This window comes from Trichomycterus rosablanca, chromosome 3 (genome assembly GCF_030014385.1).
Source record: "Trichomycterus rosablanca isolate fTriRos1 chromosome 3, fTriRos1.hap1, whole genome shotgun sequence".
Classification (NCBI taxonomy): domain Eukaryota; kingdom Metazoa; phylum Chordata; class Actinopteri; order Siluriformes; family Trichomycteridae; genus Trichomycterus; species Trichomycterus rosablanca.
The window spans coordinates 12,557,113-12,582,991 of record NC_085990.1 but is presented as its reverse complement, the minus strand read 5'-3'; the positions used below and the strand labels follow the sequence as shown (position 1 = coordinate 12,582,991).

Here is a 25,879-nt window from a genome sequence, read left to right as displayed (position 1 = left end):
ATGTATCTCTGTCTAATTAGTCTGTGTAGTTGCAAATTAATGTAGCCATTAAGTGATGCCTTTTCTGTGAACTCCTATGATTCCTGGCCAGTGCATGCTTTGGTCATTATTAGACGTAATTTTGGTTCGTCTGTGCAAACTTGCTTTTATAAAAAGTCACCTTAATCCCCATTTTACCCCCCCCTCCCCCCCCAAACACACCTTTTCTCCCAACATGCTGTATGTGTTTCCTTTACTACTAATGCTGGCATAATGTCCAAACAGCAGAGATTGCATTTTTGCAGCTGCAATGAGGGGAACGGAGGGGGTCGAATTAAAATCCGACCTTCCCTCCATCAGACATAACCAGCTGTGTCTGTAAAGCTCCAGCTAGGTCAGTAGCACAACTGAGAGTCAAACTTTTAAGTTTGAGCCCTCTGCAGTCATTGCTGAGAGTATTATACAGTACATCTGCACCATTGGAGCATGTCATTCTATGCCGATGAAAGGGTCATAAAGCAGCATTAATACAATGACTGAAATACATTAACCATTCAGACTGGTTCAAGAACAATCTCTTATTGGCACATTTTTGGCCCACTAATATCAATCAAGTATCTGAGTGTTATTGCTGACCATGTGTAATTATTATGGCTATAATATAATATATTTTAGTGGCTACATCCAGCATAATCAGGTGCCATGTAACAGAGCAAAAGTCAGGCACTAAAATTCTTCAATGGCCTTCCCAGTCACCAAATCACAATCCAGTAGGGAATCTTCGAGGTGTGGCATCATGAATGTGCAACTGACAGACCCACAGCAAATTCCGAAAGAATATTTCCAAAATGGCGGCATGGTGGCTAAGTGGGTAGCACTGTCACCTCACAGCAAGAAGGTCTTGGGGTCGATCCCCAGGCGGGGCGGTCCGGGTCCTTTCTGTGTGGAGCTTGCATGTTCTCCCCGTGTCTGCATGGGTTTCCTCCTGGAGGTCTGGTTTCCTCCCACAGTCCAAAAACATGCAGTCAGGTTAACTGGAGACACTGAATTGCCCTATAGTTGAATAGGTGTGTGTGTAGGGTGTTACTGTGCGCCTTGCACCCATTGAAAAGCTGGGATAGGCTCCAGCACCCCCCTGCGACCCTGATTGGATAAGCGGTTAAGAAAGTGAGAATTTCCAACATTAAGGAATCACAAAGAATGGTTTTGATGATTGTAGTGGCATGGAGGGATTGTTCTACCCAGTGTTTTCCAAAAGTGGCCAGTACGTAAATGTACATTTTTGACTTCATCTCTACAGTCAACTGTTTATTAATATGTTTAAAGTTACATAATCAGAGCAATCTTGAGTGCTTTAAATAATTGTAAGCTAGTAATGAGACAATTATTGTCAAAATTAAAATGTCCAGACCAGTTCTGAACTTATCTACAGTCACTGGAAGTTTAAATCCTGATAAATTATGAAAAGTATGGCTAAACAGTTATGAGCATAGCCTGTTACCTCATTCACACATAGAGTTAAGTCTACCTTAGCCTAAATCTATCAATTAAATTGTGGTTAAAAACAGTCTTTGTAAGACAGGATGTGAGCTTTAGAACATTGAAATCTGGTATGCATTGCCCATGTGACTGAAGCAAAAATAGATGCCTGCTCATAGGCCCAGCTCAAATATCAAAACAACCCCACTGAGCCCAGAGAGAGGCCAACCCCAGATAGAATACGGTGCATTAGTGCAGGACCAATTCATTAACTCGTCTCCACTTAGAAAGAAAGAAAGTAGGCAGTTAAAAGAGGTGGAAAGTTAAAGTTTCCTTAGTAGAACCTTACACTTTTCAGCATGTCTCACAGAAGCTTTGCCTTTACCCCAACAGCCCTGCGCTCTTTGGAACAAGACCAAGATTTGCTGGAGAGACAGAGGAACCAGAGGAAACTCAAAGAGCCTACGCTTACTGGCTACCTTCTGAGAAAGGAGGCTCGGGATAGAGCTATACACTCCAGAAAAAGCCCAGAGGAACCACCACCCCTGGTTTGCACTGATTTGGTAATACAGAATGCACTGTACACAGGAGATTTAGAGACCATTAAGCAGTTCTTTCCCAAAGGCTCACCAGCCAAGCTGGTCATCCAACCTGAAGGAGGTGCCATGCGCTGGGTCTCTGATGGGAAGGTGAAAGGTAAGTTTAGAGGTGAACAGAAAGCTGTTTTGTTAGATAGCAGATAAAAAGCTGATTCCTGTATTTATACATTCAATCACTTTTAGTAACTGCTTCATTCCGATCAGGGATCCGATCCGATTACTTGGAAACACAGGGTGCAAGGCAGGAATACACCCCAGACAGGGCATCAATCCACAGCAGGGCATTCAAGATGTACCTATTTACTAGACATTCCACTTCCAGGCATGCTTTTGGAAGGTGGAAGAAAAATCCCTACACAGTCAACCTCACCACCCACTGTGTCATCATAGACCTGTTATAGTATAATGTATCTCTATACATGACGTTTTGCAAGTGTTTGGCCTTAATTGATTGTCTTAAACAATGACACCTTGGGCGCTCAGGTGCCACAGCCCATCAACTCTATGATCTCAAGCATTTTGAGTTTAAATCGGCTGGGCTATAGACATCAAATAAATGGCTGTGCCGGAGGGAAGAGGGTGAAATGGGTTTCTCATTGCTGTTGCACTCGCAGCCTCTACTTGTTGGGGCTCATAATAAACTGTGGCAATCCCTGAACAGGGCACGGGACTGTAGCTGCAAAGGAACTTACAACTTTACCTACATTTAATATTTAATAGATATTAATATGGCATTTTCAAAATGCCATTGTATTCATTAATTTATTCATCTTTAATGGTTTGATCATTGTTGTGGTCGGTCCACTATATGAAAACACAGGGAGCCAATCTATTACCGGACACAATACAATCTCCTATTTACTTACATAGTGTAGCCAATCAACACTCTGCATGTCTTTGGAGGAGAGATGAAAATTGGAGTACGGGGTGGACATGTGGACATGAGAAGTACATGCCAAACTCCTCAAATCCAGTGAGTGGAGGTGAGGTTTGAAGTGAGGTCCCTAGAACCCTAGTGCTGTGCAGCACACCCCATGTCCTTGTTCATTCATGTATTTATGCCTCAGCTCTGACACAACCTGGAATCAAATATATGCCAGATTGCTCACAGACAGTAATCAGACAAAGTTTGAACCTAGGTTCCACACATAGCCATATCATCCTAAATAACTAGCCGGCTAATTAACTTCTAATGCTATGTTAGCTTGTATTTGTTACATGTAGACAGGAGTGGGATTTAAGTATTAGAATATCTGGCTACTCCTTAAAACATACTAAAATAAATATTAAATATTTTAAAATACTTTTTAATAGTCTTGTGTGATTATCTGGTTAACAGACTTCTTATGTTTATCCCTAGCATAAGCTAAGTTAGCTTACTATTTGCCTAACCGCTACCAATTTACACTGATCAGCCATAACATTAAACCCACCTCCCTTTTTCTACACCCACTGTCCATTTTATCAGCTCTACTTACTATATAGAAGCACTTTGAAGTTCTACAATTACTGACTGTAGTCCATCTATTTCTCTACATACATTTTTAGCCTGCTTTCACCCTGTTCTTTAATGGTCAGGACCACCACAGAGTAAGTATTAGTTAGGTGGTGGTTAATTCTCAGCACTGCAGTGACAATGACGTGGTGGTGTTGTGTTAGTGTGTGTTGTGCTGGTATGAGTGTATCAGGCACAGCAGCGCTGCTGGAGTTTTTAAATACCGTGTCCACTCACTGTCCACTCTATTAGACACTCCTACCTGGTTGGTCCACCTTGTAGATGTAAAGTCAGAGACGATTGCTCATCATTTGCTTCTGTTTGAGTTGGTCATCTTCTAGACCTTCATCAGGGGTCACAAGACGCTGCCCACGGGGTGCTGTTGGCTGGATATATTTTTGGTTGGTGGACTATTTTCAGTCCAGCAGGGACAGTGAGGTATTTAAAAACTCCAGCAGTGCTGCTGTGTCTTATCCTCTCATACCAGCACAACACACACTAACACACCACCACCATGTCAGTGTCACTGCAGTGCTGAGAATGATTCACCACCCAAATAATACCTGCTCTCTAGTGGTCCTGTGGGGGTCCTGACCATTGAAGAACAGCATGAAAGGGGGCTAACAAAGCATGCAAAGAAATAGATGGACTACAGTCAGTAATTGTAGAACTACAAAGTGCTTTTATATGGTAAGTGGAGCTGATAAAATGGACAGTGAGTGTAGAAACAAGGAGGTGGTTTTAATGTTATGGCTGATCGGTGTAGCTCATGTTTTTCAGAGGTAGACAGGACTGAAATGTCATCCACCTGGAACACATGTAAATGATATAATGTTATATTACAATATAAATTGTATTATAATACAACCATAATTACCACTAGGTCATGTAAAGGTAGCTGTCATAAACAAGCTAATGTTTGTCACTGGTGGACAGATTAGCATATTCTCAACTGTTTATACTGTATAAATCGCCAAACCTGTTATGTTACCATAACTATCAACATTCAAGTCTATTAGCTTAACAGGCTAATGTTTATAGCAATTCTGTTGGTTATTTATTATAAGAGTAACATAGTAACATAGCCACCATGATTTATCATTAGGGGGTGAAAAAAATACCTCAGTACACCCTGCACCCATCCCATATGATACTAAATTCCAGAATGCTTCTAAGGTGTCCAGTAGATCATATAACAGTCAGGCTTTCTTTAAATAGCTCTATCTGGACAAACAGAGCTCAGACTATCCAAACATTACCTACAAGAAACTGCTGTCCCACTGATCAAAACAACAACACAACAAAAGTTACTTGAAGACATCGGATACCATTTCCAGAAGCTTTACAACTTTTCAAGCTGGGATATCAGACTCCTTGCTATTAAACATGGGGCCAAAGATTAAGTTCAGAAAGCAGAAGAAATATCGTAATGATGTGATTGCGACTGCACAGGCTACTGGATGCATTCTTCAGTTCTGGAATGCACTGTTGGTTGGTGATGAGGTCACTCTGATCAGTATTATTGATGACTCTGAATATGTGTACCTCATAGATGCTATTTACGACACCAGTAACATAGAAGAGTGGAAAAACTTCAGGTTCAACTACAGAGGATTAAGTATGTCAAAAACTGATTTCATGTGCCTTACAGAATCTATTTCAGATTGTTTACAATCTACAGTGTTATTACTATTGGATCAGGTCATTAATGTGTGTTAAGCTGTATGTCGACCAGTAATTCCATGTCTGGGATTTAACCTTTAAGTTTGTACTCCTTAACACTTAGCCAATAAAATCTGTGTTTATATTTTAAAATATAGAAATAATTTTTTTAATTGATAATATATCTTAATGCATTTAAATATTATGAAATATCATAATATATTATTATAATATTATTTAAAAAATAGCCAATATGTACATAATTTTGCCACAAATTCAATGACAAAATGTTTTTAAAAAACATGCATTTTGAAGATGAATTAAATATTGGGTAACAGTGCAGAACTGGTTAACAGGGCTGAGCTAACAGAACCATGACCAAGATTTCCTATAAAATTTTTGTTGGGGGTCAAACACCACCACCATGCAGACCCATTTTAATTATTAATATTTAAGTTTTTGGTTAATTTGTTTTTGATTAATAATACCTCCTGGGATGGACTGGTGACCTGTATGGGATGGTTCCTGCATTTCACCCAATGAATCAGACCCACCGCAGCCCTGATCAGGATAAAGAGGTGGTAAAACAGACAATAAATCAGTGAATGAATAAATAGCAATGGCATACTTGTGGTTATCCTGATATAAATAAACAAATGAAAAACTGTAAAATGACCCTCATGTTTATTGTGGGTTTGCTTTAAATCTGACCAAATTTGTTTAGTCAATATTTATACATACATCAGCTTTCTTTATTAATTTGATGGGTTAGAAAGTTTTAGAATGTCATTTAACTTTGTGGCATTGCCTTTTTATTTTTTGTTAGGGTTTCTGATTGATTCTTACCTAATAAATAGGGATAGTTTGACTGCACCCTGTAGTCTATACAAAGAAAACCCTTATAATTACAAAGTACATGTGAACAGTGGTCTTTAATACTATGTGTATTTGCTAAAATTGAGCAGAAACACAATGGTCAAATATAATTAAAGAACCAAGGAAAAACTGGGCTGCTATGAATATCACTAGTGTGATTGTTCACTGTTGAGGGAATCACAATCAACACTCATTATAAATATTGTTTTACACAGTTGACCTTCTAACTTGGCTGTGCTACTTGTATACGTCGCACTAGTTTATGTGCCAGAATATTACCATTTACTAAGGCATTATTTGTAGTTTATTAATTTGACATACTATTTACTGTACTTCACATACTACACTATTATGTAATTTGGGATGTATTTTATTATTTTTAAAAGCAAGGTAATTTAACTAGTCACTAACGATCTTTAATTCACTTCCCAGGACTGTGGTCGCTGACCTACGAGCAGGAACTGACCACCCCTCTGCACATCACAGCGGGCCGAGGCTTCACCGATTGCCTTAGACACCTGCTTTTTAGAGGTGCAAATGTGGATTTTTCACCTGGAGGCACCACAGCACTGCACGAGGCATGCCAGGAATGCCATCCAGACTGTGTTAAGCTTCTGCTGCAGTACGGTGCCAATGCAAATGCTGTCACTGAGGATGGACTAATGCCCCTGCACGTCTGTACAGAGCCAGAATCACTGGAGTGAGTGCTGATAATTAGTTGTATAATGATTCTTGTATTATTTTGCAAAATTGTTTGCATGACATTTGAACTGATTTACTAAGAGATTATGTATGAGCCTATAAAGATGTCCACTAATGTAATGTCCTTGATCACAGAAATCCGCAGGAGTTGCAAAGTTACTGCAGACGAACAGTTAGAGTCTTGAGTTTACAATGATTTCTGCATCTGTTTTAGTCTGTGACTAAACTGGAACACACATTTACTCACCCAAAAATCTTTTGAGATTGCTCGTTAATATATACGTGCCCATTTACCCTGTTAGTTTCAGATTGAAATTTATTTTATATATTTTTATTTATATATATATATATATATATATATATATATATATATATATATATATAGTTTTTTATATACAGTATATATATATATATATATATATATATATATATATATACAGTGTATCACAAAAGTGAGTACACCCCTCACATTTCTGCAGATATTTAAGTATATCTTTTCATGGGACAACACTGACAAAATGACACTTTGACACAATGAAAAGTAGTCTGTGTGCAGCTTATATAACAGTGTAAATTTATTCTTCCCTCAAAATAACTCAATATACAGCCATTAATGTCTAAACCACCGGCAACAAAAGTGAGTACACCCCTAAGAGACTACACCCCTAAATGTCCAAATTGAGCACTGCTTGTCATTTTCCCTCCAAAATGTCATGTGATTTGTTAGTGTTACTAGGTCTCAGGTGTGCATAGGGAGCAGGTGTGTTCAATTTAGTAGTACAGCTCTCACACTCTCTCATACTGGTCACTGAAAGTTCCAACATGACACCTCATGGCAAAGAACTCTCTGATGATCTTAAAAGACGAATTGTTGCGCTACATGAAGATGGCCAAGGCTACAAGAAGATTGCCAACACCCTGAAACTGAGCTGCAGCACAGTGGCCAAGATCATCCAGCGTTTTAAAAGAGCAGGGTCCACTCAGAACAGACCTCGCGTTGGTCGTCTAAAGAAGCCGAGTGCACGTGCTCAGCATCACATCCAACTGCTGTCTTTGAAAGATAGGCGCAGGAGTGCTGTCAGCATTGCTGCAGAGATTGAAAAGGTGGGGGGTCAGCCTGTCAGTGCTCAGACCATACGCCGCACACTACATCAAATTGGTCTGCATGGCTGTCACCCCAGAAGGAAGCCTCTTCTGAAGTCTCTACACAAGAAAGCCCGCAAACAGTTTGCTGAAGACATGTCAACAAAGGACATGGATTACTGGAACCATGTCCTATGGTCTGATGAGACCAAGATTAATTTGTTTGGTTCAGATGGTCTCAAGCATGTGTGGCGGCAATCAGGTGAGGAGTACAAAGATAAGTGTGTCATGCCTACAGTCAAGCATGGTGGTGGGAATGCCATGGTCTGGGGCTGCATGAGTGCAGCAGGTGTTGGGGAGTTACATTTCATTGAGGGACACATGAACTCCAATATGTACTGTGAAATACTGAAGCAGAGCATGATCCCCTCCCTCCGGAAACTGGGTCGCAGGGCAGTGTTCCAGCATGATAATGACCCCAAACACACCTCTAAGATGACCACTGCTTTATTGAAGAGGCTGAGGGTAAAGGTGATGGACTGGCCAAGCATGTCTCCAGACCTAAACCCAATAGAACATCTTTGGGGCATCCTCAAGCGGAAGGTGGAGGAGCTCAAAGTCTCGAATATCCGCCAGCTCCGTGATGTCGTCATGGAGGAGTGGAAAAGCATTCCAGTGGCAACCTGTGAAGCTCTGGTAAACTCCATGCCCAGGAGAGTTAAGGCAGTTCTGGGAAATAATGGTGGCCACACAAAATATTGACACTTCAGGAACTTTCACTAAGGGGTGTACTCACTTTTGTTGCCGGTGGTTTAGACATTAATGGCTGTATATTGAGTTATTTTGAGGGAAGAATAAATTTACACTGTTATATAAGCTGCACACAGACTACTTTTCATTGTGTCAAAGTGTCATTTTGTCAGTGTTGTCCCATGAAAAGATATACTTAAATATCTGCAGAAATGTGAGGGGTGTACTCACTTTTGTGATACACTGTATATATATATATATATACTGTATATATTCTTTATGCATTTTCTTCCCTTTTTTCTCCCTTTTTAGTGCGTCCAATTGCCCGATTGTGTCATGCTTCCTCTCCACCAATGTCAATCCCTGCTCTGATTAAGGAAAACGAAGCTAACCCATGCCCCCTCCGACACGTGGGCAGCATGCCGTATGCATCTTATCACCTGCACTTTGAAGAATGCAGTGCAGCTCAGCATTGTGTACGGAGAGACACACCCTGAGAGCACTTTTTTCTCATCTCTGTGCAGGCACCATCATTCAGCCAGCAGAGGTCGTAATTGCACCAGTCATGGGAGAGAGCGACCCCATACGGCTTAGTACCGCCCATCTGAACAACAGGCCAATCTTTGTTCATATGGCCACTCAGCCTTAGCCGGCAGGCAGAGCTGAGATTTGATACGATGTATTTGAGATCCAGCTCTGGTTCCAGCATGTGTTTTAACCGCTGCGCCACCTGAGCGGCAGATTGAAAGTTTAAGTCATGACAGTACCATAGCCATCTGTGGTTGGTAGTCCAAGATTTCATAATTGGCCCTGTTTTGTGGGTAACACTGTTTCACCTATCAGTCAAGGTGGTATTTCTAGCTTGTACTTAGATCAGTTAACCTGTGGCTGCACATATATAACATATACTGTATGTTTTCTAGGTGTGCCAAACACCTCATCCAGTTTGGAGCTGTTATAAACGGGCGCAGCATAGACGAAAATGACACTCCACTTCACGTAGCGGCCCGTCATGGCCTTCCAGCTCATGTGGATCTATACTTGCGGCACGGTGCCGATCTCGAACGGCAGAACGATGAAGGACAAACACCATTAAATGCTGCATGTTCACAGCCTCACAATCACGCTGACTTGGAGAACTATGCCCATGTGTGCCAAATGCTGGTGGATGCTGGTGCGGATGTGGGCACAGGCGATGCAGACAAGCACACTCCGCTGCACATGGCATGCAAGAATGCCAACACTGCCATAGTAGAACTGTTATTGCAGCATGGAGCCGCTGTCAATGACATGGACTATGGTGGTGAGGCACCAATGCATAATATTTTGAAGATTGTGGCCTATAAGTTGGAGCATGAACCAGAGAGGATCGTGCAGGCGTTGCTCAATTATGGATCGATCAGAGTGTGGCCGGGAGCACTACCGAAAGTGAGTATGCTACCAATATTATAGGCATATTTCAACTTAAATGTATAGGGTGCTTACTTGCTATGTCTTGAAAAAGTATTTAACACCCAAATTATGATCACAATAGTGGAGGAACTTGGTTGTTGGTGCCAGACAAACTGGTATGAGTATGAAACAGCTGGTCCACTGTGATTTTCATGTGCAGTGCATCAGTACGAACTAAAAGCATCCAGTAAGCGGCACTTCTGCAGGATGGAAGATTCTTAAAAAAGAAATATCAAACCAAGTTGACAGAAATACCTCAGAACTCAACTGGCTTTTTTGTATGGGACTCAAAGTTCAGAGTGGGTAACATGGGGAAGAGTGTAAATCCAAAAAGTGCTTTATGTAAGGATGAATTTGTTTGAATACAAGTTAAAACTAGGAGCCATTGAAGCTCTTGAAGAACAGGACATATATGGGCTGATTTCATAGTGTTAGTGAGTAGCCGAGCAGCTGAGTTTTGTGTGCATTGCAGTTTGGAAGATATTTAGAAGATTTCCTTTTTTGTACTAGAGATTTTATGAAAGTTTAGCAGGGAATATAACTATTATTTTAGGCTTTGTTTCTGGTTTGCAGATTTCCCATTCGCTACCCTCCCATGATTTTTATTATGACCAGTAACTTTACTATGTTATGACAACTGAAGCTAAGTGAGGTCTTTGGGAGATCTGTAGGACTTTGTAGGATCCTATGTGAGTTACTGGATGAGTTACCTCCGAGTGTTTGGATAAATTGTAGCAGGTTGACCCACTCCTAGATTTATTACTGGTTTTATTTTTAATAATGGCTCTCACTGTGATCCAGCTGAGTCTGTAGCATTGTTTTAGAAAGGTGGCTGCTTAATAATGATGCATTTGAGAATAGATATAATACGGCTAAAATCAATTTTTTTAAATAACTTTTAGTTCAATTAAATTTTGTGTATGTATGATTTGTGTAAATTCTATTCATTCAAATTATTCTCTAGGTCACCCAAGGATGATGGGTCCCTGCTGAGTGTGGTTCCTTTCATGGTTTCATCCTGTAATTTTAAGGGTGTTTTGCCACTGTCGCCCTTGGCTTGCTGAACAAGGGTTTTTGGTCTGTCAGTCCTGGATTCTGTAAAGTTGCTTTGAGACAATGTCTATTGTAAAAAGCACTGTACAAATAAATTTGATTTTGAATTTGAGTAATTAACAGGATAAAAATATGTTCACAAGGGTGATGTGCATGTTGGATAATTTTGTTGTTTAAATAAATGAAATTATGTTTTATATTATTTATTTCCTTTTTTAATGATCTAAAATATTCCATATAGACAAAATCAGAAAAAAAGACTATTTTACTTTTTTTTTTTTTGGTTCTCTTGTAAATGCTCTGTTCACGGTACACAGCACTCAGTACTGTACTTCCAGTGAATCCCACTTGTACCAGATAAATTGCCTGATTCTTAATGAGGCAAATGTTAATAGGAGATTAATTAGCACTAATTGCAGAAGTTCTCGACAATCCCCCAGAGAGGGGCCCAATCTGTTCATCAAGCCAAGTGCTTAATTATTCTGCACTGCGCTTCCTCAGAACGCCAACCTCCGACCTCTGGCCTTTCCGAAACAGGTGGGGATATCACTACAGGTGGAAGCTGTCATTGTTGCTTTGATTGAGGAGCAGCTCCTTCAGCTAAATTCTCTACATTTGGCTGTTATTGAAGAAGCTGTTTTACTGATAACTGTGACAAACGGCTAATTGTACCAGCATAGGATTTTGATATACCCATCATTTAAAAATAATTTAAAATTTTATTAATAAATTAATTTTATAAATAAAACTTTTATTCACATACAAGTGCTAACATGTCTGCATCTTTCTTTTAAATGACCATCTTTAAATCTATAAATATAAATATATTTGTAATTTGGGGAAAAAAAGTGTATAACCTCCTGTCAGATCTAGTTGGCTAGATCGCTGCTAACAGAGCTGACTCTGTTTCCCAATAAGCGACATTAGCAGCTATTTAGGACCCTGGCATCTTGAAGGGTGAGATTTTTACACTTGAGTGAGTGTAAATGCCTGTGGAGTTTGTCCAGTGGTTTCGGCTTAAAGGTGGGTAGGAACAAAGATGTATTATTGAAGAAATAAACTCAATAGAGTAAAAGACAATCTATGCCTCCTGAAGTCAGAACTTTCAATTTCTTTGACAATTGAAGAGGCTGTCTTCCAAATTGTATACTACTGGGCTAAATAGTTGGACTAAGAGGTTAAATTTACACTTACTTGTAAATGTAGCTTACATGACTAAAAATCACCAGATGACATGTCTCAACCCCAATGAACAGCTTTGGGATAAAATGGAAAGTTCAGACATGCCTTTTTGTCCACCATCAGTGGTGGACAATGGGCACACATTCCCTCAGAACCACTCCAAGTTCTTCTGGACAGCATTGCCATAGAGTGGAGGCTGTTATAGCCACAAATTCTCAGGTGTCCATATACTTTTGACCATACAGAGTTATACATAGTGGAGCCTCAGCTTGGGAATCTCTACTGAATTCGGATTAAGGTTTAATAGTTGTAATTTATATTTTGCATTTCTTCTAGGTTCTGAAGTACTGCTGTATGTCACCACGTACAATCGAAGTGCTGCTGAATGCATATGGCTGCCTTAAAATTAATGATCAGTGGGTGGAGGCTGTTCCTCCAGAGGTGTTCCAGGTGAGAAGGAAACAGAAGTACCACACTGTACTGCAGTAATGTTCTTAATGCAGAAAAATGTTTACAGATGCCAGTGGTTGGTCTTTGAGAGTGTCTCTCTGATTGACAGAAACATCATCCTTATAACACAAAAGGATTGCTCAGATTTATAGGGTTGACAGAAATGACATCCCTCCCGTCCTGATATGCCAGGGCTTAATTATTCAGCATTGTGCTGCCTCAGAGCACAGTTTTCTAAGCTGGCTATTACTAACAAGCGACATAGGCAGCTGCTTAGAGCTCTGCAGCTACTAAAGAGCCTGTGACTAACCCAGAAAACAAAGCCAGTTATACTCTGGACTCTTGGCCACACATGGGTGCAACATCATCTGGGCTTAAACTTTTAATTTAGGATTACACTGTAATAAGCTGGGAGTCCCAATTTTTGTAAAAAATTAAAATCAAATCACACTGCGCTTACTTTATAATCTATATTAGCAGCGTTCAATTATTTATAGTTGTAGTATGTTAGTGCTTGCTGCATGCTTATACATGTCAGACTCAATTATTTTTAGATATTCCTTATCAGAAATGGTTCGTTAAAATCTGGTCTTCTCTGTCATTTCCTACAGAAACAACCTGAATTTTTTGAGTCAGTATTCGCCCTGGCCAACACTCCTCGTTCTCTTCAGCATCTGGCCCGTCACAAAATACGAACCTATCTAGAAGGCCGCATACACAAGGTGGTTCCCAAACTGGTCCTGCCCACATTTCTGAAGGACTACCTGCTGCTGAAGTTTCGAGGCTATATTCACTAAAGGCACTTCAGAGATTTAGACTTTCCTCAGAATCCACAGCATACTCAAAATGATACGACTCAAGAGAGTGCCATTACTGACTAGCTCTGTATAAAGCTTGCACTAATTATGATTATAACTGTAATTTAGTAAAGAGCATCCATATGATTGTTGGCAGCAAAGTTGGCACCACTGACACAACTGTATACTAGCATGCCAAGAGAACTCGCATAGTTGCATCCACAATCACCTGTAAGTGGATCTTAATTAGGAATGTAAACATGAAGGTCCAAATTGACAGACCCCCCATGTGACTTTCTGCATGTCAGTTGTTAAACCAAAATTACTGCAAATATTACAGTCCGTGTTCCAATTTTAGCCATACGATTGGTGGTAGACTGGTGTGACTGTATTCTGGTGAGCTGGATGATCTTGTTTAAAACTAGAAACAGGTGCTGCCTTAAAAAATCAATAGACATGTTTATTTACTTAACACTAAGGTTAAAAATGCAGTAGTTTTGGAAGAGCGGCATGGTGGCTCAGTGGGTAGCACTGTCACCTCACAGCAAGATGGTCCTGGGTTCGACTTCCAGGTGGAGTGGCCCAGTCCTTTCTGTGTGGAGTTTCCATGTTCTCCCTGTGTCTGTGTGGGTTTCCTCCGGGAGCTCCGGTTTCCTCCCACAGTTCAAAGACCTGCAAGTGAGGTGAATTGGAAATACTACTTTGTCCATGACTGTGTTTGACATTAAAATCTTGAATTGATAAATCTTGTGTAACCAGTAAATACCTGTCCTGTAATGAATGTAATCAAATTGGGTAAAACATGATGTTAAAATCCTATAAATAATTTAGAGTCTTGTAGCTTCATGCTGCCTCACAGATGTTCACATTCTGCATTTTATTACAGCATAGTTGCATAATCAAAAGGTGTGGGTGCTAGACTGGCCTGACTGCAGTCCACCTTTAAAACTTATTTAATTGGTGTATTAATTCCATCAAATTGTTATTAAGATTTTTAAGTGTTGTTAAAAGGAAGAGGTGAAGTAACAGTTGTAAACATGTTGCACACATCAAATTTGAATTAAGCACATGCTTCCAAATATGTAAACTTAATGACTATGTGAAGTTTATGTTTTGTACTTTATTTGCAAATTAGTTCTTTGATCTTTGTTATTCAACTTTTCTAAGAGTGCCAATTAATCTAGAGCTTACTGTATAACCTCAAATGTGCATTCTGTCTATTTCATTAAAAAGTTCATGTAAAACATTTAGTGTAGCCACAAAGGTGTCATCATGTTTTCAGATTCTGTTATATTGCACTAGTCATTGGAAGGTTATGAGTACAGACCCCCAGCACTGGCAGAGTTGGTTGTTTGTTGGGTTTTTGAGTAAAACCTTTAACTTTTTATTGCGCAGCTGGAGGCAAGTTGCTTTGCTGAATGAGGAAATGGAAATTACTTTAAATGAGACTCTTTAAAGATCATTCAGCACTGACGGTAGGGTGCATGGATGTGACATGTTTGACTTTGATCACATACGTCTTCTTCATGAAGGATTAAATGCTGATTGGATGTGTGTAATCGTAGAGTAATTATGGCTTTAGAAAGCATGTTTATAAGACTGATGGGAAAGGATTTTGTAGATTTGGTTATTCTGAAGCTAATATTCATTCCCTCAAGCATTTGTTGTTTTGCGCTCTTTAAAAGAACAATTTTTGTTATGAAAAACTGCTTTTTTCCCACCAGAAATGAGAATACATTCTACATGAGCTCATACAGCTAAAGGAACATGAGAGTTCTGGAGGTTTTTATGATTTATGTAACTGTTCTTTTTATGAGTCTGAATAATTGGAATACATGCCTTTTTTGCCTGTTGTGGGTTGTCTGAAATTATTCAAGCTCAAAAAAGACATGGAAAAGCTAAGATCATTCATTTGATAGTGTCAAAAGTTTCGTATTGTTGCATGGCATTTTACTTCATTGTTAGTTGTGATTAACAATAGCTGGTGATTTAAATCTCTGTGTACATGAAAATAGGGGTAGTTTAAGTATGTCAGTTAAAAACAACATTTGTCGCCAAGGTCGGGGGGAAAACCCAAACTGCTGAGAGAACATTTATACATATAGTCAGATGCATTTTAGGACCAACAGAAATCATTTATTTATTCATTAATTGTCATTAATTTTACCAAGGCTTCATCATGGTCAGTGTTTTGGTGAAATAAAATATACATTTCACTGAAATTCATATATGAAATAGATTTCATAAGTATATAAAGGTCCTTCAGATACAGCTTTTAATTTTTCTTGATTTTAATGCATTAAAGACTTTTTAATGTAGGATATGTTTTGTATATAATCTCAAATATCAGATTTCTTAAGAATAAAGAATTAATAATGGTTTAAACATGTAATGTTTATTTACATTGTATTTTTCCTTTGCATTACAGTGTTTAGTGATGGCTGGATTTGTGCTTAGCACGTTGTATATAGAATAGGCCACAAGGGGGGGCTCTGGATTTTAAACTTATATTTCTGTTTGGAAGATTGAGCTGTGTTCTAATAAAATTTTGGAGTGAATAAATTATCTGAACATTTTTATTTACTTATGAACAAAGATCTATAATTGTACATTTACATACAGTATGAGTTTTATAACATTATCATAGTGGTTGGTCACACTGACTATTTTGATATAGCCAACATTGAAGTACATATCTGGCCCTGCTCTCTGGCAAGAGGGGTAAATTGCAGCAACTATTTTTCTAAAAATTTGGTTCCTTTTGAGGCATATCTTCTCAAGCCCAGAAAAAAAGCAATGTCTTTTTTGTCATGGCTAAAGTAAACATCTTACAAATAATAACGAGGAACGAGGATCTCAGCATAGACATTACTGTTATTAGCATTAACAACATAAAATTGTGGGATTTACATAACCTCGCACAAATGAAGAACCAACATCATAATCCTAACAAGATGGGTGGATACAATTAGATAAACAATGAACGAGGCATTAAAAATCCTGAAGACCCAAACAGAAGACAGGATGTTTTGGAGAAACACTATCCACATGAACAGTGCATCCACACTGTTCACAGGGGTCGGAATCAAATTTACAGCACTTTATAATCAGAAGGTTTTCAGGATCACCACTCCAGGCTAAGTTTTAGATTTTAAACCTAGACTTGTGTGGCGTTTTAACATGGCCCAAACGTTGTATTATTGTTAGACATTTAGCCAACCTTGCACTTAGTATGTTATTAATTATTATCGATCAGTTGTCAAGATAGATTAAAGCCCTGTCAAATTTCTACCATGCACTCACTTTATCCTGGTGGCACCAGACCCACCGCAACCCTAATTAAAGTGGCATTAAAACACAATTAACAGCTACAATAATAGTAATAATAATAACAATTATAATAATTATAATTATTTTTGTAATTTTTAACAAAATCCAAGATTCTAGAGTGGCAAAAAAATTACTGTGCAATTACTGAATTACTAAATTATTTAATTTAATTTGATTTACATATTTTTGTAATAATGTATTTAGACACTCTTTTAATTATTGAATGGGTGTGTTTCAGCCACAATAGTTGCTAACAGGTGCAATAAATCAATTATATGAATAAGATTTTATGCCTCAAACTTTGCAGCAACAGTTTAGGGAAGGCCCTTTCCTGTTCCACTGTGCACAAAGCAAGATCTATAAAGACATGAAGAAAAGCTTGGCACAGAGCCCTGACCTCAGTCCCATGCACTGAACAGCTTTGGAATGAATTGAAATATCAATTGAGGCTTTCTTGACAAATACCAGTGTCCAGCCGATGCTTTTTTCACTGAATAGGCACAGATTCCCACAGACATACTTCAAAATCTCAAGCATTTTCTCAGAAAAGTGATGTTATAATAACCAAAAAGATCACATAGACGTCATTCTATTTAAATAGCATTTGTTTTTGAAATTGGACGTATAACAAGCTCATGGTCAGGTGCCCAAATACGTTTCTTGGCCATATAGTATATATCTTACTGTATATTCTTGTATACCCCCTTCTTTATGGCAGCTACTCTTAAGCTCCACTGGGTGAACTGCCATCTTCAGGCCCCGCCACAGATGTGCCTTGCGATCTGCTGGCACCCTGTACGGGTTTAATCCTGCCTTGTGCCCAGTGTTTCAGCCGCGACTCTGACCAGGATAAAGCAGCTGACAAAAGTGAAGTGAAATGAAATTCACAAATCTGTTAAATGAGAGATAAAGTGGAATTGATTTTATTCTGGCAAGGTTGAGAAAAGTGCCATCGTTTTGATAGACAGAGAGGTGGAGGGGGTAGGCGTGAGAGGGGGTAAGTGAGGGTCTGCTTTCAATAGATCAAAGAGCACGGCTCCTGAATGCAGTCATTAGCATTTTTAAGAATAATTAGCATGTGGGGTCCAATCAGAGTCGGAGGTGATGTTTAATCAGTCGGAGAGCTGTGGCCCTTCACTCCACTGTGCCCAATCAGTCCCAGTACTGAACTGGCATCAACTGTTCAAATGATCAGCCATTAAATGAATAGGCCACTTAGGTGAAAACGAGCGCACCAAGTTTCGATCTTAATGACAAAACTACTGTCCAACACTAGTTATTTTGGACGTGAGCTGCTAGAAAGGATAATAGATCATTCAATTTCTAAAAACACTTCCACACTTAGATTAAAGCTGCAGTATGTAACTTTTGGAAATTTTTATTTTATGTTTGTCATTGCACATCTCTGTACACTTAATGTCAAGACACTTTTGTAATTTTTCTATTATATTACATATTGCATATATATTTATTCCTACCAACATTGTACTGCAATACTTACTTAATATTTCTTATGCACCTTGAGCCTATTTAATTAATCATTTTTAATTGAGTCTTTTATTTACTTAATAATTTTTTCTATTGTACCTATCTATCTATCTATCTATCTATCTATCTATCTATCTATCTATCTATCTATCTATCTATCTATCTATCTATCTATCTATCTATCTATCTATCTATCTATCTATCTATCTATTACTCTCTAGATGTTACAAATAGGAGAACACTTTGTGAACGTTTGTAAAGTCATAAAGTCATTTAATAATAAAAAAAAATACTAAATCTGTCTGACAGCTCTAAATAATTTAGGTTGACAGTGAAACATATGCTTCAAGCCATTTTGCAATAATAAGCATCAGTTTGCAATAGTATAGTCAGGCTGAAGATTGGTTATTTTGGCTGAAATGTATAATTATTTATGTAATTTTATTAATAATTATTTAATTTAGCCACAAATGTGCAACAGTGAAGAATTTATGGCTCTCTTGCAATTTGAGAGATAATTTTACTTTTGCCTGGTACTTCTGTAATTCATTTGGAGGACCAAATAAATTATGAAATTATTTATATTATTGTTAAATAATATTTAAAGTCTCACATGGTCTTTGCATTTAAAATAATGTAATGTAACTACTTTTTTCTTTCCTCAATTTCAGACACCTTTGACCCGCTGCTTGTTGGATGCCCACTCAAAACGTCGGGTCTGAAAATGTCGCTAACCCTTGTTGTAAATGTAATTCCATCAAGAAAGTCTCTCCAGGGGCTCATTGTGGTGCACTTAGGAGGCCAACATTTTACCGTTTAGCCCCTGTGGAAGAGAAAAGCCCCCCTCACACATACAAACAAGAGGGCCAAAACATCTGCGGTGCCATCGGCCCCCAGGTTGAGACAAAAAGAGCGCCGTTTGTTGCGCGTCTCTTCTTGAATACAAAGTAATTGCTTGTCATCAATCAAAATTACGAATGGCTTGATCGGGTCGGTGTGGTCAGCGATTAGGGAGCGGCCACGGTGAAGCCCTTGCTCATCTCACTCAATGTGGACCGGGCCATTGTAGGAGCCTGAGAGGGGGGACTTGACCCGTCTGTTTGGCATCTACTGGGAAAGCAGCGCCAAAAAGGGCCCTGAATGAGGAAATGAAGCGTAATTTGAGGAAGATGGATGAGTCTCCACGGAGACGCCCCCTTCTATCCTCTTGTGTTGATGATGAGCGCTGGCGCACTCAGAGAGAGTGTGTGTGTGTGTGTGTGTGTGTGTGTGTGTGTGTGAGAGAGAGAGAGAGAGAGAGAGAGAGAGAGAGTGGGAAGTAAGAAAGAGGTGTGTGTTGCCAGTGTTTATGTCTCAGTATGTGACAAATCGAGAGAGAGAAAGAGCAGCACTGAGTTTCAGAGGTGACACAAAAAGCCTTTGGAAAGTCTCCGAAAGTGGCACGGCGGTGCGAATAATCGGTGCAGAGGAACGGATTTTTGAGCAGATTTCTTGTAATTCTGGATTTATACCACGCAAACTTTGAACTCAAAAACTTCAGCATGCAGAGGCCGAGCGGACCGGGCACGGCGTTCTCGATAGACTCGTTAATCGGCACTCCGCAGCCGCGGCCGGGCCACTTACTCTACACAGGCTACCCCATGTTCATGCCATATCGGCCGCTGGTCATCCCGCAAGCCCTGTCTCACTCGCCCTTACCCTCAGCCATTCCTCCCCTCGCACCGCTAGCCTCATTCGCCAGCAGGTTAACCAACACGTTTTGCGCCAGTTTGGGTCAGGGCATGCCCTCCATGGTCGCCCTCACCACCACCCTGCCCAGCTTCTCGGAGCCCGCGGATGGTTTCTACCCGCCTCAGGACATGAGCGGACCCCGGTTAAGCGCGGACGCGGCGATCAGGAGGCAGGAGAGCCCGCATGAGGAGCTGCACGCTCGGGACAAGACAGTCGAGCTTCTCAACTTCTCCGAAAGTTTTCAGACAGTAGCAGGTGGGTGCCACAGAACATCTTCTAATGGAAATCACTGCAGTGAAATGTAATGTCATTAAAATAAATGTTCTTTTGTTCTGGAGAAGATTAAAAATTATGCTGTTGAGTTTTTCCTACCTGTTGGGTTGCATCAATAATGAAACAGAAAGTGTCAGTTCTAAAACATTAGTTTAGTACAAGTAAAAGAAGGAAAAAAAATGATGTACCCATAATTTATAACATCTAAAGTGTTTTAATCAAGATGAATTGAAAACTTGCATTTTCACCCAAACTGTTCCTCAACTGGGGTGTCTGGATAGCCTATATATTTTAAAACTTGTTTGTGAAAAAAAAACAAAAAAAAAACATTTAAATAGGTGTCAATTTTAGACTTTAGTAAAGTTTAGTAGGTAATTAAGTACAACAAAACACACTTGTAATGCACATGTGAATTATTGAATTTAAATCAGTACCATTAAGTAATTAGATCTTGTAGGTTAACACAGAAATGTTACACTGCAGTGCATTATTTTCTTTTTATTTAAGAACCTCACTTCATAACAGTTTGCAAAGTTAGTACTGTAAAGTGCAGAGCATTCAGTGCATACAAAATGTTTATTCAGGTAACAGTCAAGTGCTTACAGGTCAAAGAACTGAATATTTTGAGCATATAGCCAAATATTGTGGATTTAGAAATAAAATAAAGTCCATAAAATTAATACAAGCAGTTGGTCATAAGATCACTGCACTGATTATGTCACACTGAAATGATGCCAGTCTTAAACGTCATGGCTTCATTTAAATTCATTACAAGTTTATTTAATACAGAAGGTTTTGCTGTTTATTGTAGGCGCCTTATAGACTCAAGGCATCTAGAAAAGTTTTAGAGCAATGCCACTGAGAGCTTTCAGTTTATTTTGCCAAAATTACATCAATTGTTTTTTTAACCACAGAGAAATACGTTCATAAAAATATTGGAAATAATTCTCCAGCTCTTACAGCAACAATATTAGCTTTACAGTGTTTAAGGAGCCAAACCTCTATGAGGATTCCTCTATGATAGGGGTGCACAACATGGATTCTAGTCCAACACATTTCTAGATTTCTCTGCTGTTTTGTTAAAACTGGTACTTATATAAATATTGTAGAATGTAATCAAACAAAGGTTTTTTATGAAATGTGTTAGTTCACGTCTTGACGTTGATTCATCACTGAGAATTAAGGACTGTCGGTATTATCACATTCAAAAGTTTTTTGGAGATGAATTTGGTTTAACATTTGACACAAATAACATTGTGTTAAATATTCTGTAATTATTTTACACTTTTTTGGGTGAAGTTTCGCTAAATTTGAGGGTTCTAACAAAATAATGACCTATTCACCCTGAATACAATGCAAACAAAGTACAGAGAAGTTGTAATTGGTTACAGTAATATTATTAAATTAAAGCTGCATTATGTAACCTTTGCTGGTAACAGAAATAGAAATAGTATTTCTTATTTCAAGTGGGTTGAAAAAAAAAACCCTTATAAGCATGTTGGCTCTGTGTATCTGTGAATTGTAGTATAAAGCCTAAAACTGAAATAAATGGCAGCCGTGTCAGGTCAAGTCTTTTGACTTGAACAGCTTATTTTATCACAGATTGATGCCATAAAAGCAACATTTACTGACTTGTATATAAATTAATGTGCAGACAGTAAGAGGAGTGCTGACACCAAATGATTTTTTGCAAGTTGCATTACAGAGGTGTTAATATTTTCTAAAGTTACGTACTGCTGCTTTAAGCAACAGCTAGTAAATTAAAGCAGACACGTGTAAATCACTGCTGTGAGAAGATAGCTTAAGGTAGAAGAGAAAAAAAATCAAGGTGGTGGCACATTGGCACAGCTGGCAGAGTGTGGGAGTCGGTGCTGCAAAGCAACATGTGTTCTGGGGACTTGGCTTCATGTTGTTTCTGGGTCTGTGTTGGTTTCATGGGGATACTCCGGTTTTCTCGCATCTTCCAAAAACATGCAAATCATGCCAGGTTATCTGTGGCTGCTCTAATTGGCTCCTGATGTGGGTCAATAAATGTGAGAATGCGTTGATGATTTGGCGCCCTGTTCATTGTGTAATATTGTTAAAAAAAAATATAGCAGCAATCGAAAAGATGCACGCTATTAACCATAACCGAAGCACTTACATTAAATATGAACGTATAGACCTATGCATAATTTTTATTTTTCATTTTTTTGGTAGGTGAGACCAAACTGTACAGCTCAGACGATGAGAAGCTGGACCTGAAGGCGGCGGAGGCTGCGTGTAGTGAGCGTGAGGACAGTTCAGCAGACAGCGAGAATGAAAGTTTCTCAGACGGTCACTCCTGCGTCTCCAAGAACAAACTGAAAGCGGGTTTACACGAACCCCTGAGCTCCACCTCAGCTGCTCCAGCTGGAGCTTCGGCCGGGAAGAGCAGGAGGAGACGGACCGCGTTCACCAGCGAGCAGCTGCTGGAGCTGGAGAAGGAGTTCCACTGTAAGAAGTATCTTTCTCTAACCGAGCGCTCTCAGATCGCGCACGCGCTGAAGCTCAGCGAGGTTCAGGTCAAGATCTGGTTCCAGAACCGACGTGCCAAGTGGAAGCGCATAAAAGCGGGGAACGTGAACAGCCGCTCCGGTGAGCCCGTGCGCAACCCAAAAATCGTGGTGCCCATCCCGGTGCATGTGAACCGCTTCGCCGTCAGGAGTCAGCACCAGCAGATCGAGCAAGGAACCCGGCCGTGAACTGAGCAGAACTCTGCACAAATAATGCATAAAAATAACTGCATGAACTGAAGCACAAAACAAGGGAATTAATAAATAATGAGCCCACGCATCTAGACGGATTTATTCGAACTAGATGTTTTCTAACACTGCGTTATCTTCCCCTTATTATTTCCACATTCCCTGATCCTATAACTTGTCCTTGTATTTAATTTATTGCTTTGTATATATTTTGTAAATATTAAAATGTGTCCAATGACACGCACATGTGCACTATGAAAGGAGATTCTTAAAACGGACCTTTTTAAAACTATTTATCAGTTGATGTTTAGTTGATCTGCATGTTGCTTACATACTTGTTTGTTGTTTATATGTTTACCATTCTTTTTTGTTTTGTTTGTTTTTTGTTTGCTTTTCTGCATGTGTTCACACATCATTCTGGTCTTTAGAGACGCTTTATTTGTGGTAAAATAATCAGGTGGATGGTTGAAATAAATCATGAGAAGAGTGCCTGACACTCTTTAACCAAGTTTGTTTTTTAAGTTTGAATTTATGCACAGAGAGAAAATGTGATCCTTTTCAAATAAACGCCTATTTAGGCATAATTATATTCGCGAACAGTTATTGGGCTAATTATGAATAATGGGGTCCATCAAGCCTTAAATTAGGCAAGATGACGTAGCCTGTAATTAACCAATAGATTAATTGATATTTCTTTAACATGCTTGGTGTGGTTAGTCAGAACGAGAACAAGGATTTGTTTTAACTTTACAACATCAATAGCAAAAACATATTTTTGTATTCATATTTATAGCCTATATAATAAGAAATATCTCCATTCTGTTCAAGAAAATTCAACTCTATTTGCAGTGGTAGAAAATTTTGCAAATCATTAAAAAAGTCAAATTATCATTAAAATATAATTAAATTGATTCAAATGCGTAGGGTGTTTTATGATTACTTTTCTTATTATAAAGATGCAATCATGCCTTTAATTAAATTGTAAAAATAATGATCCGGTTTGCTTTACGCAACATCTACTATTACCATTTTTACTGCTTTTTAATTTTTCAAATCAACTTTGACATTTAATTTTCTATCTATTTGATCTTAGCTGAAAATGTCCAGGAATTTATTAAATACTTTATTTATATGAAACATAATTTTGAAGTGCTAGTAATTTAAATACACCTGCTAAATGTTTAGCAAATTACTAGATTTTAATTCAAACTAACAAGTTACATGGTCATGTACATAAAATCAATAAACCAAAAACTTATATAGTGATAACTGAACAAAAGTTTTACTTTGGTACTAGCCTTCCATTTTCCTAAAAATATAAATAAAATAGTGTGTTTCTGGCTTTTGAAGTTTTTAAGCTGGCAAGTTAATTTCTGTATATCTGTCTCACCTAATTTAAAATTAAAATGAAAAAAAGGTACAGGAAGAAGGTGAAAGTTAAGAGGAAGTTTTTCTTACCAGGATTGTAAGAAGTAGGAATGTTTCTAATAACACTTTTATCTTACACAGAAAACACTTACAAATATTTGCGCAATGTTTTGTGATGATTTTTTGCAAGTAAAGGAGGGGTAGAAGAGAGTCTAAGGTTTTGTTAATGAATGTGAGACCCATTTGTCTCTCTTTAGGAGGCCATGTTGTCAGAGAGAAGAGTGATGAATCTCTACACTGGTCATATTCACCTAACAGTAATGATCTTCAACATCAATCACTCTCTCTCTCTCTCTCTCTCTCTCTCTCTTCAGTACCATGCTGGGGGTCTTTACTCCAGGCGTATATGCAAATATCTCATTTTTGACAGTATTCATGTGAGCATTTTTAAAACAAAGATGGACAGTTTGACTGGCAAGGCAACAAAAGGTTTAGAAGATAAATGTACTATGCCATCAGTTAAAAATATCACAACGTAGCTTATTATTTTAGATGTGCGATATGGTTACCCAAACTTATAACAAACTAAAATATTATATATGGTAAATGGAACGAAATTATAATTTGCAATAATTTTGCAATAATATTTTTATTTTATTTATTAGCTATAATTGTGTAACCTGTTGATTTTATGGTATGTATTATTTTTCCAAATAACTAACCCCTAAATATATAAATAAATAACACAGAACAGACGATGTTAAAATAGACCAAATGTCAAATCCACTCTAAATGAAGCATTAAAGTTAGATGATACACAACGAGCCGAGCAGTGCTGTAAAGGATTTTATTTAATAAGACAAAATGGTCTTTGGGTGATTTCAGTGTAACGCAGCAGTGAATATGGTATTAAATAAATAGACATCAGCAAACAAGCGTAAAAATATCATCGTGGGGTTTCTTTCTTTAAAAATAAGGGATGTAAATATAAATACAACGAATTATCAGCTACACAAATTGTGTAATATACAAAACCTGGTAAATAAGGTTTCATGTTTAAAAAAGATTTGAAAAAAGGAAATCTTTCAAGAGTAATACAATTATAAATTAATGCAAATAAATATATTTATATTTATTTATTTATATTAAATAAATATATAAGAGAAATGCAAATAATGTTTTTAATATATATATATATATATATAGTACTAGTATATATAGTATAGTATATATATATAGTAATTAAAAAATATATCCCGTTACCAAAATGTTTTTGACCATGTATCTCTATATATATTAGCATTATATTATTAAATATATTAATATTTATTATTTAATATAATATTTATATTATTATTATATTATGTTATTTAATATAATATAATACAATATTTAATATAATATATA

At 38.1% G+C, this 25,879-nt stretch overlaps 2 protein-coding genes across 2 annotated transcripts; both read left to right on the top strand.

Annotated features, from left to right (window-relative positions):
* The first annotated feature begins 1,817 nt into the window (after nucleotides 1-1,817).
* asb10 (ankyrin repeat and SOCS box containing 10) lies at nucleotides 1,818-13,594 on the top strand. Its single transcript, XM_062991849.1, has 5 exons — nucleotides 1,818-2,154; nucleotides 6,523-6,790; nucleotides 9,549-10,053; nucleotides 12,649-12,762; nucleotides 13,374-13,594. Exons 1-5 carry the CDS (start codon nucleotides 1,818-1,820, stop codon nucleotides 13,557-13,559), a joined length of 1,410 nt encoding a protein of 469 aa, XP_062847919.1. The 3' UTR covers nucleotides 13,560-13,594.
* A 6,133-nt stretch (nucleotides 13,595-19,727) lies between these two features.
* gbx1 (gastrulation brain homeobox 1) lies at nucleotides 19,728-23,781 on the top strand. The gene is made up of 2 exons (XM_062991848.1): nucleotides 19,728-20,363; nucleotides 22,581-23,781. The coding sequence occupies exons 1-2, from the start codon at nucleotides 19,919-19,921 to the stop codon at nucleotides 23,102-23,104; spliced, it is 969 nt and encodes a 322-aa protein (XP_062847918.1). The 5' UTR covers nucleotides 19,728-19,918; the 3' UTR covers nucleotides 23,105-23,781.
* The last annotated feature ends 2,098 nt before the right edge of the window (nucleotides 23,782-25,879 follow it).